The sequence below is a fragment of the Pelophylax lessonae genome (genome assembly GCF_965119305.1).
Source record: "Pelophylax lessonae genome assembly, chromosome: 4".
Taxonomy (NCBI): Eukaryota; Metazoa; Chordata; class Amphibia; order Anura; family Ranidae; genus Pelophylax; species Pelophylax lessonae.
This window is the reverse complement of record NC_138771.1, coordinates 88,015,374-88,030,027: the sequence shown is the minus strand read 5'-3', so window position 1 is coordinate 88,030,027 and position 14,654 is coordinate 88,015,374. Positions and strand designations below refer to the sequence as shown.

Sequence of the window (14,654 nt, the reverse complement as noted above, 5' to 3'; positions counted from 1 at the left end):
CTGTGTATGCCAGCGGAGCGGTGAGAACAGAGCCGATGTTTCCTTTATAGTTCCGGCTCCGTCCTGACAGTTTGAGTCACAGACGGAGTGATATCGAATGCACTCCACCTGCCTGTGAGGAGACAGACAGACAGGAGACAGGAAGCATCGGCTTTTTCTTCATCCAGCACAGGGCCGCTCTTCTCTAGTCAGCATTTCCCGCCAGAAGCACACACACAGCAGTATTCAGAGCATTACCACCCAGAAGTACCAGCCTGAGCCAGCAGTACCCACAGCAGTACCAGCCTAAGCAAGCAGTATCATCCAGCAGTACCAACCTGAGCCAGCAGTACCCAAAGCAGTACCAGCCTGAGCCAGCAGTACCCGCAGCATTACCACCCAGCAGTACCAGCCTAAGCCAGCAATACCCACAGCAGTACCATCCTGAGCCAGCAGTACCATCCAGCAGTACCCACAGCAGTACCAGCCTGAGCCAGCAGGACCCACAGCAGTACCATCCAGCAGTACCCATAGTAGTACCAGCCAGCAGTACCCACAGCACAGTACCAGCAAGCAGTGCAGTACCAGCCTAAACCAGCAGTGTACCAGCAGTACCAGCCAGCAGTGCCCACAGCAGTACCAGCCAGCAGTGCCCACAGCAGTACCAGCCAGTAGTACCGACAGCACAGTACCAATGAGCAGTACCAGCCTGAGCCAGCAGTACCCCCAGCCATATCCACAGCAGTACCAGTCAGCAGTGTACCAGCCTGAGCCAGCAGTACCAGTCAGCAGTGCCCACAGCGGTACCAGCCAGTAGTACCCACAGCACAGTACCAGCCAGCAGTACCCACAGCACAGTACCAGCCAGCAGTACCCACCGGCAGAACCCGCCAGCAGTACCCACCGGCAGTACCAGTCAGCAGTACCTGCCAGCAGGTAAAGTGCAGTGCATCTGTGTGAAAGCCCCTTTCACACGATCTGTCTGATTATATTGTGGGGTTTGCAGATTGTGTTTTGGGGGATTGAGGGGCAATACGGATTGCAGATTTTTTAGTGGGAGATTACAGATTGTGTTTTGGGAGGTTGAGGGATTGTAGATTGTGTTTTTTGGGGGGTGAGCGATTGCCTTGTGTTTTCTTTTGGGGGGGGGGGGGGTGAGGGATTGCATTGTGCTTTTTGGGGGGTGAGGGACTGCAGATTGAGTTGTGGGGATTGGGGGATTGCAGATTGCATTGTGGTAATTGCAGATTGTGCTGAGGGCAGTTGCAGACTGTGTATTGAGCTTGTCTGTAGTGAGCATGTGTGTGTCAGTGAGCTTGCGTTTATGTATCTACCATGACACGGCTGGCGTGCATTTTTTTCAGGACTGCTTTGCATTCCCAATCAGGGCCGGCTCAGAGGATAGTCAGTGCCAGGGAGGCGAAAGTGTTAACACACACTGGATAGTTAGTTATTAAAACTATAAAAGTGGTGGGACATCATATAAATGGCGACTACAAATTTTTAAGTTGATCATTTTGCACGGCCCCCGAATGATGTTATAAATATCCAAATGTCCCTTGGCAGAAAAAAGGTTCCCCATCCCTGTATTGGAGGAAGGAAAGCAAAGTAACAGTAACAATTTTAGGTTTGTTACCTACGGTATTGTTTCTTGTCAAAGGGCAAGTCCATCTAAAAATTGATGTCTCACTCATAGGTGAAGTTGGGCTAGGCTGAGTCACTAAGGATGGCCATACATTAAACCGCTTTCTTACCTTCAACAAAAAAACACTTGATTTCCCATCAACACTGAGTCCCTCCTGCTGCGCTATTGCATTCTGACAATGGGAGGTTTCCCTGCTGTCAGAATACAATGATTACTGCTGCTGGCTATTCATATAAAAAAAAAAAATCCGACAAGCTGGTTGTATTGAAAAGGATTGTAAAGGCAGAAAGTTTTTTTTTTATCCCAATGCATTCTATGCATTAAGATAAAAAAAAAAAAACCTTTGGTGTGCAGCAGCCCCCTCAGCCCCCCTAATAACTACCTGAGCCCATCTTTATCCAGCGATTTTGCAGGAGTTTCTCAGCTGCCCGGGACTCCCTCCTCATTGGATGAGACAGCAGCGTGGTGAAATGGCACCCACTGCTGTCAGAGTCAGTCAGTCAGCCAAATAGGGGAGAGGGGGTGGGGCCAGGTCGCGGGTCCGTGTCTAAAAGAAACCGGGAGCTGTGGCGCGGCTCGGGTGCCCCCACAGCAAGCTGCTTGCTGTGAGGGCCCTCAACAGGAGGGAGGGCCAGGAGCACCGAAGAGGGACCCGAGAAGAGGAGGATCCAGGCCACTTTGTGAAAACCAACTGTAAGTATAACATGCTTGTTATTAAAAAACAAAACAAGACTTTACAATCACTTGAAGTCGAGACAATTCTCTGGCTAAGCTTTCTAGGAAGAAGAGCCAATCAGTTGGTTTGGCTTTATTTCTACAAACTCATGTAATGTAAGTGAGCCTCTCAGGCTGTTAGTAGTAGTCCTGTGCCTGATGTTGTGAGTGTTGGCTGGGATGGAGCTCACCTACGCTCCAGACAGTGACAGATAAAAGCAGAAGATCCCAGGAGTCGCACATCAGAACAAGACCTGTTGTGTGTAGACAAGTGGCAGTCTCAGCCTGGACCCCCACCAGGCCACGTCCACAATGCATTTTACTCCACCCACTAGAGCTTACTTATGGGGAACCCCTGCTCATATCCATCATTGGCTTTAATTCTAGTTTAGGATGTCTGCAAAGCACTAAAAGTCATTTCTAAGGCTCATGAACACTGGCCATCTAAAACGCTGCTTTTACAGGGGGTTGGAGGGTTTTTTTTGCCTCTAAATGCCCTTCTATTTAAGCCTAAGTGTCCATGCACATAAGGACATTTACAGGCATTTAGAGACAAAACAAAAAATAAAAACACTTGCACGTTCAGGAGACAAGTATTTTGCAGGAAAAAACAATTAGCGTGTGGGTTTAGCGTTTGAGCGTTCATTCATTCCAATGGCCAGAAAAAAATTTATATTCAGCCCAATGGAATAAATGAACACCCAAACGATCGATGCGCCTAAACACATTAGCAAAACAAGGCTTTAGACACATTTATTAAGCTGCTTTTTCCTCCCCTGAAGCAAAGGCGTTCAAGCAAGGAAAAAACATCCTGTATGCATAAGGCCTAAATATGCACAAAAGTGCACGTTTGCCAGTTGAGCATGTACATGTTAGTGCCATGATCTTTCACCAGACAGTAAGTTTAGCAACTACACCTAGCAGCCGAATCTTTTGTAGAATAAAGACCAGATCCAAGACCAGACCAGTTATCCACCCAGAAGGCTGCCTGTACTATCTTTGTTTACTGGCCTCCCACCGTCGTTACTATTAAAGTGGACCAATGTTTATTATGGTCTTGTAACCGTTAAGATTTTCCTTCACCTCACTGTAAAATTCAGGAGAAAAGCAAGCTACTGTAAGCACATAGGCTGTAAATCACCTATTTGTTGTGCCAGGACTGTGGAGCTTGCCCTCACAAAAAACTGTTGGAAACTTATCTTATCAGTTAGGTTATAACCTTAACTTATCAGTATGTTGTTGTCACTATCAGACAAGAAGCAGAAAGAACCCATCTGATATCTGGCTAAAGACTATCATAAAAGAGACGCTTTACTTTATGCAAGCTAAGGCATATTGTAAAGCGCTGCTTAAACTGTTGGCGCTATATATATCATGTATAATAATAATTTGCAAAAACTGAAATCAGTGTAGATATAACGAAAGGTAATAAAGAACATAAAAGTAAAACCATAACACTTGGAAAATTTTAATACTGCTGAAATAAATACCTGAACTTGTCTAAAGATTCCTGGATTGAACTCATCCAAGTAGTTCACATGCCACAACAGAAAAGTACCATCTACAGGGTGAATAGTGAAAAGCATATCTGCGCTTTTGTTCCATTCGGTGAGAAGGGATTCGATTTTCCGGTCTAATAACACTGTTGGTAGAGGCAGGGTAGCATTAGGTGATGAAGCTTTAGTGCTAAAATCCTTCTCTGCTTCTTCATGTTCAGGAGAACCAGTCAAAGATCCTCCACCCTCTGGCTCACCTAGAAGAAAGCAAAAAATCAAGTTATGATTTACAGACCAATAGCACACACACACACAAAAATAGAATCTTTTTTATTTAAAATGTATGGCCCATGAGTAAATGAGAATTCAAAGTGTAATTAAAGTGCAGGATAGTGCTCTAAAATGAGCAGCTGTTAAAAAATCATAACATAACCAACTGACTAATATTTTACATTTGTTCATTGCAATGAGAAAGGAATTGCTATACAAGTAAGAAGCTCACCAGTATCCGATTTCACAAACTACGGCATACATACTGCACGTGCTTAACCATTTTTACTATATAACTGTGCAGGAGAAGAGAAAGATATTCCTGATCAATGAAGCTAAGCTTTTTTTCTGCTTTAGCACTGCTTTGCTAATTTAAACCAAACATTCCAATTTTTGTACATCTGACAGCTAGAGGCAACAGATTTTCAAAAAATGTTTTTCAAGCTCTCAAATATTATATTGACGTGTATAAACATTGTGGTTGGATAGATTACCCACTTCAGCCCCAGAAGGTTTACCTCCTTCAATGCCAAGGCCATTTCTTGCGATATAGCGTTCTGTCAAAATAGCTAACTCGTCAAAATCTCAGACGACGTCACTCCAGTGATTCTCCAGCAGCAATAATTGGAGATTTGGACAAGTTGGCTGTTTTGACAGAACAATGGCAGCGTATACACTACGATACACAATATAAGTGGACATTGTTAGTCCGCCTGCTACTAACCAACAACGAACGCGGCCGCCTTTAATGCGGCAACAACTTTTTTCCTCCTTACCCGGTGTTCTGTCAAAACAGCCAAATCATTGTGTATCGTAGTGTATACGCTGCCTCTGTTCTGTGAACACAGCCAAGTCGATGAAATCTACAATTACTGCTGCTGGGATATGAAGGTAGGCGTCCTTGAGGTCGATAGAGGCGAAAAAATCCCCCTGATGTAGGGGCGCCACCACCGTGCCCTTGGATTCCATTCCAAACTTCTGTACCTGCACAAAGCAGTTTAGCGCCTTGAGGTCCAGAATTGGAAGCACCTTGCCTTCCTTCCTGGGAACTATAAACAGTTTTGAGTAGAAACCTTGAAAACTTTCCGTCGTCGGAACAGGAACAATCACCCCTTGAAGTAACAAGTCTTGCACTGCTCCATAGAGATCCTTTAGGCGATCTGGGGATAAGTGCAGGTTGAAAGGGAAGAACCTTTCCAGGGAATATGATCGAAACTCAATCTTGTAGGCAGAGCGAATGACTTTGTGGACCCACTTGTCCTGGATTAGGAAGGTCCACGGATCCAGAAAAAAGTGAAGATGTCCCCCCACCCCTGATACGGGTGAGGGGGCCCCCTCTTCATTCAGAGGAATTTTTATCCACAGGTCTGGTAGAACTCGCTCTCGCTTTGCCCCGCCAAGACTTCATGGAACCTCCAGTGAACCTCCAGTGAATGCCCTGAAGGGTTTAGTTCACTAGTCTTGAGACCCTGAGGGACAAAAAGGCCGCTTCTAAACCGAAAAGGAAGGTCCCCGTTTGCCCAGGACCAAGTCCACTTTGGACACCAAGGACTGCCGTCAGTGCAGTAAGTTGTGGGGCCCCAGAGGGCCCTACAGCCTCTGACAGGGGATCAGGTGGTGAAACATGTTTCAGGGACTCCATGAATAGAGAGGGGAACCCGCACAAAAAAGTGTAAAAGCACTGCAAGTGACACCCCACTGTGCTGTCAGCACAGCAAGGCCCTGCACAGCACTACCACTGTATTAGCAGAAAGAGGGAGAGAAAACCCCACAAGACACTAACCACCACTGGTCAGCACACAGCCCACACTATCTGCACACCATGCAGCGATCAGGAAGAGGAATATCCCTGTATCACCACTAAAGGCCGAGGAAGGGCTTCCCACCACTGAATCACTGCCTATCTGACTCCAAAACATGGCCGCCGCTATTTGCAATGGGAAACCATAGGAAAACGGCCACCGAGGCTACACAAACATGGCCGCCGATCTGTAGCACACAAGGCTACAAGAAAATGGCGGTGCCACACAGCTCCCGGGGAACCCAGTAAAAAACTATCCCAACAGGAAGAGGGGCCCTGGCAGGTGCCCCCACCAGGCCCATCCCCCACCCAAGGGGAGATTGTTCGGTCGCTGGCGGCACGCTCCCACCCTTATCGCCTGTGCAGCACCCCATTTAACCTAAAAAGGTATGGCCGCCACAGGGAGGGGGGGGAAGAGGGGGGATGTGTGGGCAGATGGGGGGGCACGGGCCGCAATAGACCACCAAGCTGGGGGGGGGAAGCAAACTGGGAGGGGAGCCCAGGGGTCCAAACATCCCAGGGAGCTGCCCACATCCACCCCAAAACCCTCCAGGGGTAGAGGGGAGGGGGCAGCTACATACTACAACATGCACAGGGTGGGCACCGCTCCGGACATGACACCGCTCTATCTTAATGTGGTGGGCCAGGAGGAAACGCTTCGACTCAGGCCGAAGCCAGTTCGTATGCATCCTCGCGAGACGTTTAACGCAGGCCAGCCCCCGTCCAGTGGGGCTATGTTGCAGCCAACCTAGCTCCAAGCTGCGGTCTGCACGCGCTCGCTGGCCGGACTGGGGGGGACACTAAGGATCTAGATTATCCAGTTTGTCGCCCAGTCCAGCACTTAATTGTAGATTCTCACAGGAACAAAATAATAAAAGGAGGAAAAAAAACACAGAAAAAACAACCTATGGGATAGATTTACAGAGTTTTTTTTTTTTATGCAACGGTGACGATCAGTGATTTTTACCTGGACTGCGACATTATGGCGGAATGATACTTTTTTGGGACCAGTGTCATTAATACAGTGATCAGTGCTAACAAATGCACTGTCACGGTACTAATGACACTGGCAGAGAAGGGGTAATATCAGGGGCAATCAAAGGGTTAAATGTGTCCCCTGGGAGTGCTGTGTGGGGGGTGCTTTGACTGGGGGAAGACAGAGATCTATGTTCCTGCTTAGCAGAAACATAAAATCACCATCTTGCCCTCTCACAGAACGGCAGTCTGCCTTGTTTACATAAGCAGACCGCCGTTCTGCCTCGGGGTGCCGGCAAACATCTGGTCCACAGGACAGGCTGATTGGCTCCCGATGTGTTCAATCACAGCGGGAGAGGGTCGCGCGCCCAAGACCCAGTGCACAAAATTACATTATATGACAGAAAAAAATGAATAATCAGCAATACATAAACTTTCAGCTAGAGCGGGGGTAGGCAACCTTAAAGAGGTGGAGAGCTACATGAACAACATGGGAGAGTCAAAGGTCACTGGGCACAGTGTTGCCCAGTGTCACCGTCTCACACCTGATTTAAACAACTAATTGCCATACTACCGTGTTGCAATCGCATGCATTGCACCGCAATCATGAGTTTTAATCAGGTGGTGAGGAGGAAAAATATCACCTCCTCGCCACCTGTCAAACCAACTTGGATCGGTTTTCAGAGGAGCAGCAGTGCCAGCTGCACTTGTGAATGAGCCCTTAGTTCCATTCCGCAACGGCACCCTTAGGGCTCGTTCACACATAAGTTGGGGGTTATAAAACCCCGTGGTTGAGTTTACAGCCCCCAATAACTAGCTCCTGATGTACAAATGCCACAGCAGGAATTATTTAATTTCCGGGTGGGAGCCAATCAGCAGGTCCAGCAGGCCCAATCTTCGCTGGGACCCACCAATCATTCCCGAGAGGCGCAGAACGGTGGTCTGCCCATGTAAACAAGGCAGATCGCAGTTCTGTGACAAGGGAAGATAGAGATTCTGTGTTTCTGCTAAGATCTCTGTCTTCACAAAATTAAAGCATTCCCCACACAGTTAGAAAGCACTCCCTAGGGACACATTTAACCCTTTGATCGGCCCGGATGTTAACCCCTTCCCTGCCAGTGTAATTAGTACAGTGACAGTGCATATTTTTTAGCACTGATCACTGAAATAATGTCACTGGTCCCCCCAAAAAAAGTGTAAAAAGTGTCAGTGTCCGATTTGACCGCCGGAATATCGTGATACAACTATAAGTCCCTGATCGCCATTACTAGTAAAAAAAACAAAAAAAAAAACAAAAAAAAAAAAAAAAACAAATAAAAATATTAAACAATATCCCATAGTTTGTAGAGGCGATAACTCTTGCGCAAATCAATAAACACTTATTGGGATTTTTTTTACCATAAATATGTAGCAGAATCCTTATTGGCCTAAATTGATGAAGAAATTTGATTTTTAAAATTTTCTGAATATTTTATAGCAGAGAGTAATTTTTTTTTATAGCGCAAAAAAAAAAATAAAAAACGCTGTTCAAATAGCACCAAAAAAGCTCTATTTGTGAGGAAAAAAGGACATAAATTTTGCATACAGTGTCGCATGACCGTGCAATTGTCAGTTAAAGTAGCATTGCCGTATCGCAATAAAAAGGCCTGGTTATGAAGGGGGGTAAACTGAAGTGGTTAAAGCTGGTTGCAACACAACGCTGCCTTCTTTAACCCTAGGTTTGCTGTACTGCACAAGGTTTCAGGGCAATTGCAGAGTGGCCTCATTCACTTGAATAGGTCATACTTAGCAGGTCCTACATCCACCATCCACGATAGGGGGTATAACTCTTGCTGTGGCTACGAAATGTGTACACTCCTGGCCACTGCAGCTAAAGGGGGTGCGGTTGGGGGCAGGGGTGGTAAACACACATCTTAACTATGGGGTTTTACCAATACCCCAAATTGCAAATGTAAAATTAACCCTTACTGTTCTGAGCCTCCTATAAGGCTGCTTTCACACCAATGTGCTGCATTTTGCAGTGCATTTGCGACTTTCATGGGTTAGCTGCGGTTTGCCATACTTATATTCTGCATTCAGGAGTTTTGGTGCACTTTCAGAGACTTTTAGACATCTATGGCTCAGCACAGCAAACCCCCAGGAAAGCTGCAGGTACACTGCTCTGCACCCGCGGTGTGGGTAAACAGCAGCGCATCAGTATAAAGCAGGCGTATACTATTATGCCCAGTGTATTGCTTCACACTGACCTGCAGAGCTCTTCTTTCCTGCTGCTGGCACCATTCTGGAGAAAGGGTTTTTTGGGGTAAGATGTGGAGTGCACTTGGTACCACTCCGCATGGGACAGGAGCCAGCACTACAGAGGAGGCATCGGCTTATGCGGCTCTTACTCCCTACTACAGCTGCAACTTTACAAGTAGTCCCTCTGCATTCCACTGTTTGATGCTCTGGGATGGCGGGACAGCGAGCACAGACCGCAATCTACCTGTCACCTGGCCGTGATCCACAGGTGGATTACGATCTATAGGTTGCGGACTCCCAAACTAGAGGATTCTGAAATATTTTGCTGCTTCCTTATCCAAAACAGCTCAGCAGTCTTCTTGGTTCCTATGCTACAGGAGAAGTACAATGATAAACTAACCATTGTCCAGCTTCATCTGCAAACCATCTTCATCTTCCTCATCTCCATTGTCCGACTGCTGCTCCACAATAGTTTTCAAATGCTGTATAAATATTTCAATGGATGACGTAAAATGCAGTTCCTTGTTGTTGAGCCAGTGAACTACAAAGCTTCCAAAACCTTCATCCAGGTTAAACGCTACGCCGGCCAAAACAGATGGAATATCTGTAAAAATTATGGACAAAACAAAAGATGAACATTCAACCTAACATTTGTCATTTGTAAAACAAATCTTCCAGTTTAAATATGTAATTGGAATAAAAATGTTAATAATTAGGTTTACATAAATTCTGTACAGGTCTGTCTGCGCAACTCACAAAAAAGAATAAAATGTGTCGTTGCCTAAAAATAATAAAATAATTCACAGATTTATGTGTGTAAGAGAGAGAAATCACATTTTGGAGTTCAAAAACCCAGTTAGGATCTCTGTGGTGTATGCTGAAGAGCTTCCCAGTGCCAAGATAATGCTTGTATACAGAATGGTGTTGATTTGGGTTTGGGTTCATTTTAAGGCTTAGGTTAGGGTTAGTCGGTTAAAGTAAATTTAATGCTAGGCATTTTAAAACTTAATGCATTCACAGCATTAAAGGCATTATAAACCTGTCCTACCTGCACCTTGTGTTTTTCACTTGCATAAGCCGGGCATTGATGTCGTTTCATGGTGTCATTTGTTGGTCTGTATTTACAGCTTATTGTACAATAAGTCTTCATATTCCAGTGTTAGAAATTGTGTTCAAACATGAGGCATGCGGCATGGCACTGCACAGGTTAATGCATGACCTCTGTAGTCTAAGAACTGACATTTCCTGTGAAGAAACTACATATTCAACAATTCCCTCTCTGTCTAGCACTGCTGCAGCTGCAGTAATTAGATCTGACAGACAAATACAGACAGAGCAACAAAGTGTTTTCATAAAATTAGCACTCCTACATTTGTGATGCAACAAAGAGAGCCCCCGCAAACCGGGAACAGTCTGGGGACCAGCTAGAAGATGTTTAAATGACAATTTCAATGTCCAGGAAAAGGTACACTTTTAGGTTGCCATGGACCCATTTTAAAATAAAAAAGAAACAAGGGTTTTATATCACTCCCTGAGTTTGTTTTAGGGGTTAAGAGCTAAACCTAGAAGAAAAATCTAAGTTTATTATGCAGGCACATACTAGGATGGTAAAGGATACAAGCCAAACATTTCAAAACAAATAACATAATAAGCTTGCTTTAAGGGGGGGTGGGGAGGAAGCCATCCGCCGGGAGAAGACCGTGATTTTGGTTAGCGGCTATAGCAGCTGCAAGAAATGTCTGGCAGGCTGGTTGTATCTAAACATGGTACATTCAGCCTGCCCATACATGGTTCAAATCTCGACTGGTTTCTGCTGAACCGGTCGAGACTCTAACAAGGTATGGATGGCCTTAGAGCTGTGAAAATGTGGAATAAATGCTGCAAAGAACTAGTTCTAGCCAGCGGTAGTTGATCCTGAGGGATCCAGAAGGATTTTTCTTTTCCCATGTGGAAAAAATCAGATCATGCTTTTTTTCCCCCTTCCTCTAGATCAAGTGTGGATATTGGATTGTGTATATGGAGGTTTTGTATGTATTTTTTCTATTGGTTGAACAATGGACTTTTTTTTAACCTAACTAAGTAATTAACTATAGATTATTACACATTCACTGGAGACTGGTTGCTGGGGGGGGGTTATTTCACATGTGCTGGAAAAGCCTGCTGAGCGATATATGCACAACAGCTGGCTACTGATATTTAAGAGATTAATGCACATAAACAAAAGACATAAGCAAAATACATAAGCAAACAAGTGGTGAGAGGGTAAAATACATACAATTGGGTATGAGTGCTGAAGGGTTAACCTACATGAGCCAGGTACTGGGTGCTGAGAGGCGTTGAGGGGTTATCACATATGTGCAAAGGAATTGGCTCTAAAGGGTAGACACACCTGAGCTGGGGCCTGAGTGCCAAGAAGTTTATGCCAATATGGCCACTAAGGAGTTAAAGCACACACACTGAATATTAATCACTGAAGAGTTGATACACATGCTCTTGGAGCTGATCACATACGCTACAGACTAGCCACTAAGGGCCTAATGCTTTTAAGCTGGTGGACTGAGGGAGGCAGCTGATCAATAAGAGATAAGGGAACATACACTGCAGAATTGTCACAAGCACACCCACACAATCCTGCACTATGCAATGAAAAATAATGGGAAACTTGCATCTGCCATGGGGGTATAGGGCAGAGACTGCCCATGAATTAAGTTTTGCTCTAAATGCTGAGCCTCCAGACTGTGTGCCTTGCCTCATTGTCTATGGGGTGGGCAGGGGCAATGTTCAATATGCTATTTGTATGGTGACCGCAGCTTGATAAGTCTCTGGAGGAGAAAAGAGTGTGTGTATGTAACGCTCCTGCGTTTCATGTATGGTGTGGATTTTCAGCTGCAGAAATATTCCACTTCAGTAGTCATGTAAGAGAGATGCTGAGATACCATTCCCAACCTCAATGACTCATCATGTGTGGAAGGTCTTAATTCAGCTAGTAAATACACACACTCAACAAGCTGGTTCCTAGAGTGACTTTATGTATGTAGTAACACAGTGATGAAGATTTAAGAGACAGGTTGAGTGGAGGTGGTAGGTGACAGACACTTGAAGGTAAGACAGTAGCAGATGGATGCAGGTAGGTTTAGCAATCATGTATGGTAGCAGATGACAGAGTAGCAGGTGGACATACAAGAGTGATCAACCCAGTGCAGGAATAAGTAGCAGTAGTCTTAAGAGCTAGCAATCTAGATATGCAGATGTGATAAATAGTCTTTACTATGCAGAGCTAGATAGTGTAAGCTTAGTATAAGTTTATAGAGGGTTCCCCTGCGGGGTACTTAGCACTAATAGCAATACAGCCGAAGGTTGGTTCAGGAGGAGCGGATGATCCAGAAGCGGGATGCAGGGATCAGCGCAGCGAGGTTCCGTCAGCGAGGTATGCTTGCAAGCACGAAAGCTTCAAGCTAAGTTAGCATCCAGGTAAGGGTGTTTGAACGAACACATGTGAGTGAGAACCGGCGCTTTAAATAGCCATCTAGTCCGGCGCTGAGTGATGACAGCTTCAGTCTTAAAGGTGTATGCGCACCTTTCCAAAAGAGAATGGTGGGGCGCATACACTTGTGAAAAGAGTCATTTAGGGGAACCAAAGGTACCAGAACATTACAGTGTACTGAGTGCGTGCGCGTGTTGGAGGTGTGATATCACTGGGGAAAGAAAATTCTGTCCAATGGATAATAAAGACACAATAAAGGAAAAATATTTGCCTCTAATTTACCTGTGTTGGGATTTATACTCGCTGCTATATGAAAGTGACAAAGGGAATTGGCATGATGTGAGATATGCCTGTGGGATTCCTGCTGGCTTGGCTGACTTGGTACCAATTCTGTGTGAGCAGCTAGAACAGAAGACCGTCTTCTGCCTCTTCTCAAATGTTTCAGGTGATGAATTGTCTGTATAAAAAAAGAATGAAAAAAGTTTTACAGGCCATACAGATGTCTACTTGGCACCTTAAATGCACCAACCAACGCATGTGACCTAAACTGCATCAAAATGTATGTTCATTTTATTGCCATGTATTGTAGTGTGATGCACTTTAAAATAAAGGGGCCCACACTTTTTGTGCGATTGTGGCATGTAGTGCAGCCCATTGGAATGAATAGGCTGCGCTAAACACGACACACCTCAAGAAGTAAACATGCAGGCATATAGTCACACCTATATAGGGATGAACAGAGCCCAAGGATACATACTTAACAAATGTGAGGACCACAACAGTTGGCAATGATAATTTGGTTCTTGTGCTTGGAAATCTATACTACTAACATGGAATAAGGAATGAAATTACATTGTGCACATTCTGTGAGAAAAGAAGGTAAGGCTCGGTTCACACTTGAATGTTCTCAAAGTCGTCCAACTTTGAAGCCACCCTGCATAGCGTTGACTTCAGCGCAGCTTGCAAACGACTTCTTTAATAGAGGTTAATACAAGCTGCTCTGAAGTCCCCCCCCCCCCCCCCAAGAAGTGCAAGAACCTTTTTCTAAGTCGGAGCAGCTCGAGTCGCCCCGATTAGAATGGTTTCAATGCACTAAATGGAGCGCTACTTGTCAAGCGCCTAAGCCGCCTGACAAGTCGCCCCAGTGTGAACTGAGCCTTAGACTATCTGTACACATTGAACCAATGTTCCAAAGCGAAGATTGAACACTCTCTATCTGAAAATTCAGAAGTTATTAGGGTGTCTTTGGAACCCAACAGACTACATCATATACACTACTACTACATGGAGAACAGGATACTGGGTGGTTGGAAAAATGCTATTCACTAGAAGTGTTAAAGTGCACCTGTGCCAAGAATATAGACATTAAAGTGATTGTAAACGATCACCTTGTAATTCAGTATGAATGCGCAATTCAGTATAAGACAGAAATGAAAGGAAAAACATATTTATATAGATAAAAAAAAAAAACTTTTTTTTTTTTTTAATAAGCGACCACATTCCCTTTGTTCTCACCTGTATAAGAGCTAGGGGGAGGAAAAGCAGCATCAAACTGAGCTTGCTTTGCACCAGGAGCGTGTCAGGGCAAGTCTGATCATTGGAAGAGAGCACACCGAGTTGCCAGCACAGCTAGAGAACTGACCATATGTGTTCTCTCCTGCTTAGTGTGGTCAGTTTTTATAAGGAAAGCAGAGGGACTAGCAGGAACACCAGGGATTTCACATAAAGAAAGCAATAAAAATAGAACAGAATACTTTCTCATACAAGCATATTGTACAGCAGGCACATATCAAGAATATGAAGTGTTGGGGTAAAAAGCACTAACATTCTTAACAAGCAGCAAAATAGCTTTAATACAAGCATTCACTAACTTCTCTTAGCTGCTTGTTCTGTGAAGAATTTCCTTCTCAGAGATTAAGAGCCGGTTCACACTACTCCGACTTGACAGGCGACTTGGTCACCTGACAAGTAGCTCCCAATGCTATGCAATGGAACCGTTCTAATCAGAGCGACTCAAGTCGCCCGACTTAGAAAATGGTTCCTGCACTATTT

The 14,654-nt window shown here is 44.9% G+C and overlaps 1 protein-coding gene across 7 annotated transcripts in view; it reads right to left on the bottom strand.

Moving 5' to 3' along the window:
* The window catches only part of DMXL2 (Dmx like 2), a 429,248-nt gene that overhangs the window by 294,909 nt on the left and 119,685 nt on the right, over window positions 1–14,654 (bottom strand). For all 7 annotated transcript variants that reach the window (XM_082252816.1, XM_082252819.1, XM_082252821.1 and 4 more), the window contains exons 9-11: window positions 12,885–13,059; window positions 9,519–9,722; window positions 3,829–4,091 (exon numbers count right to left, since the gene is read on the bottom strand). In XM_082252816.1, coding sequence (XP_082108942.1) covers window positions 3,829–4,091; window positions 9,519–9,722; window positions 12,885–13,059 — 642 coding nt within the window. The remainder of the gene's footprint in view (window positions 1–3,828; window positions 4,092–9,518; window positions 9,723–12,884; window positions 13,060–14,654) is intronic.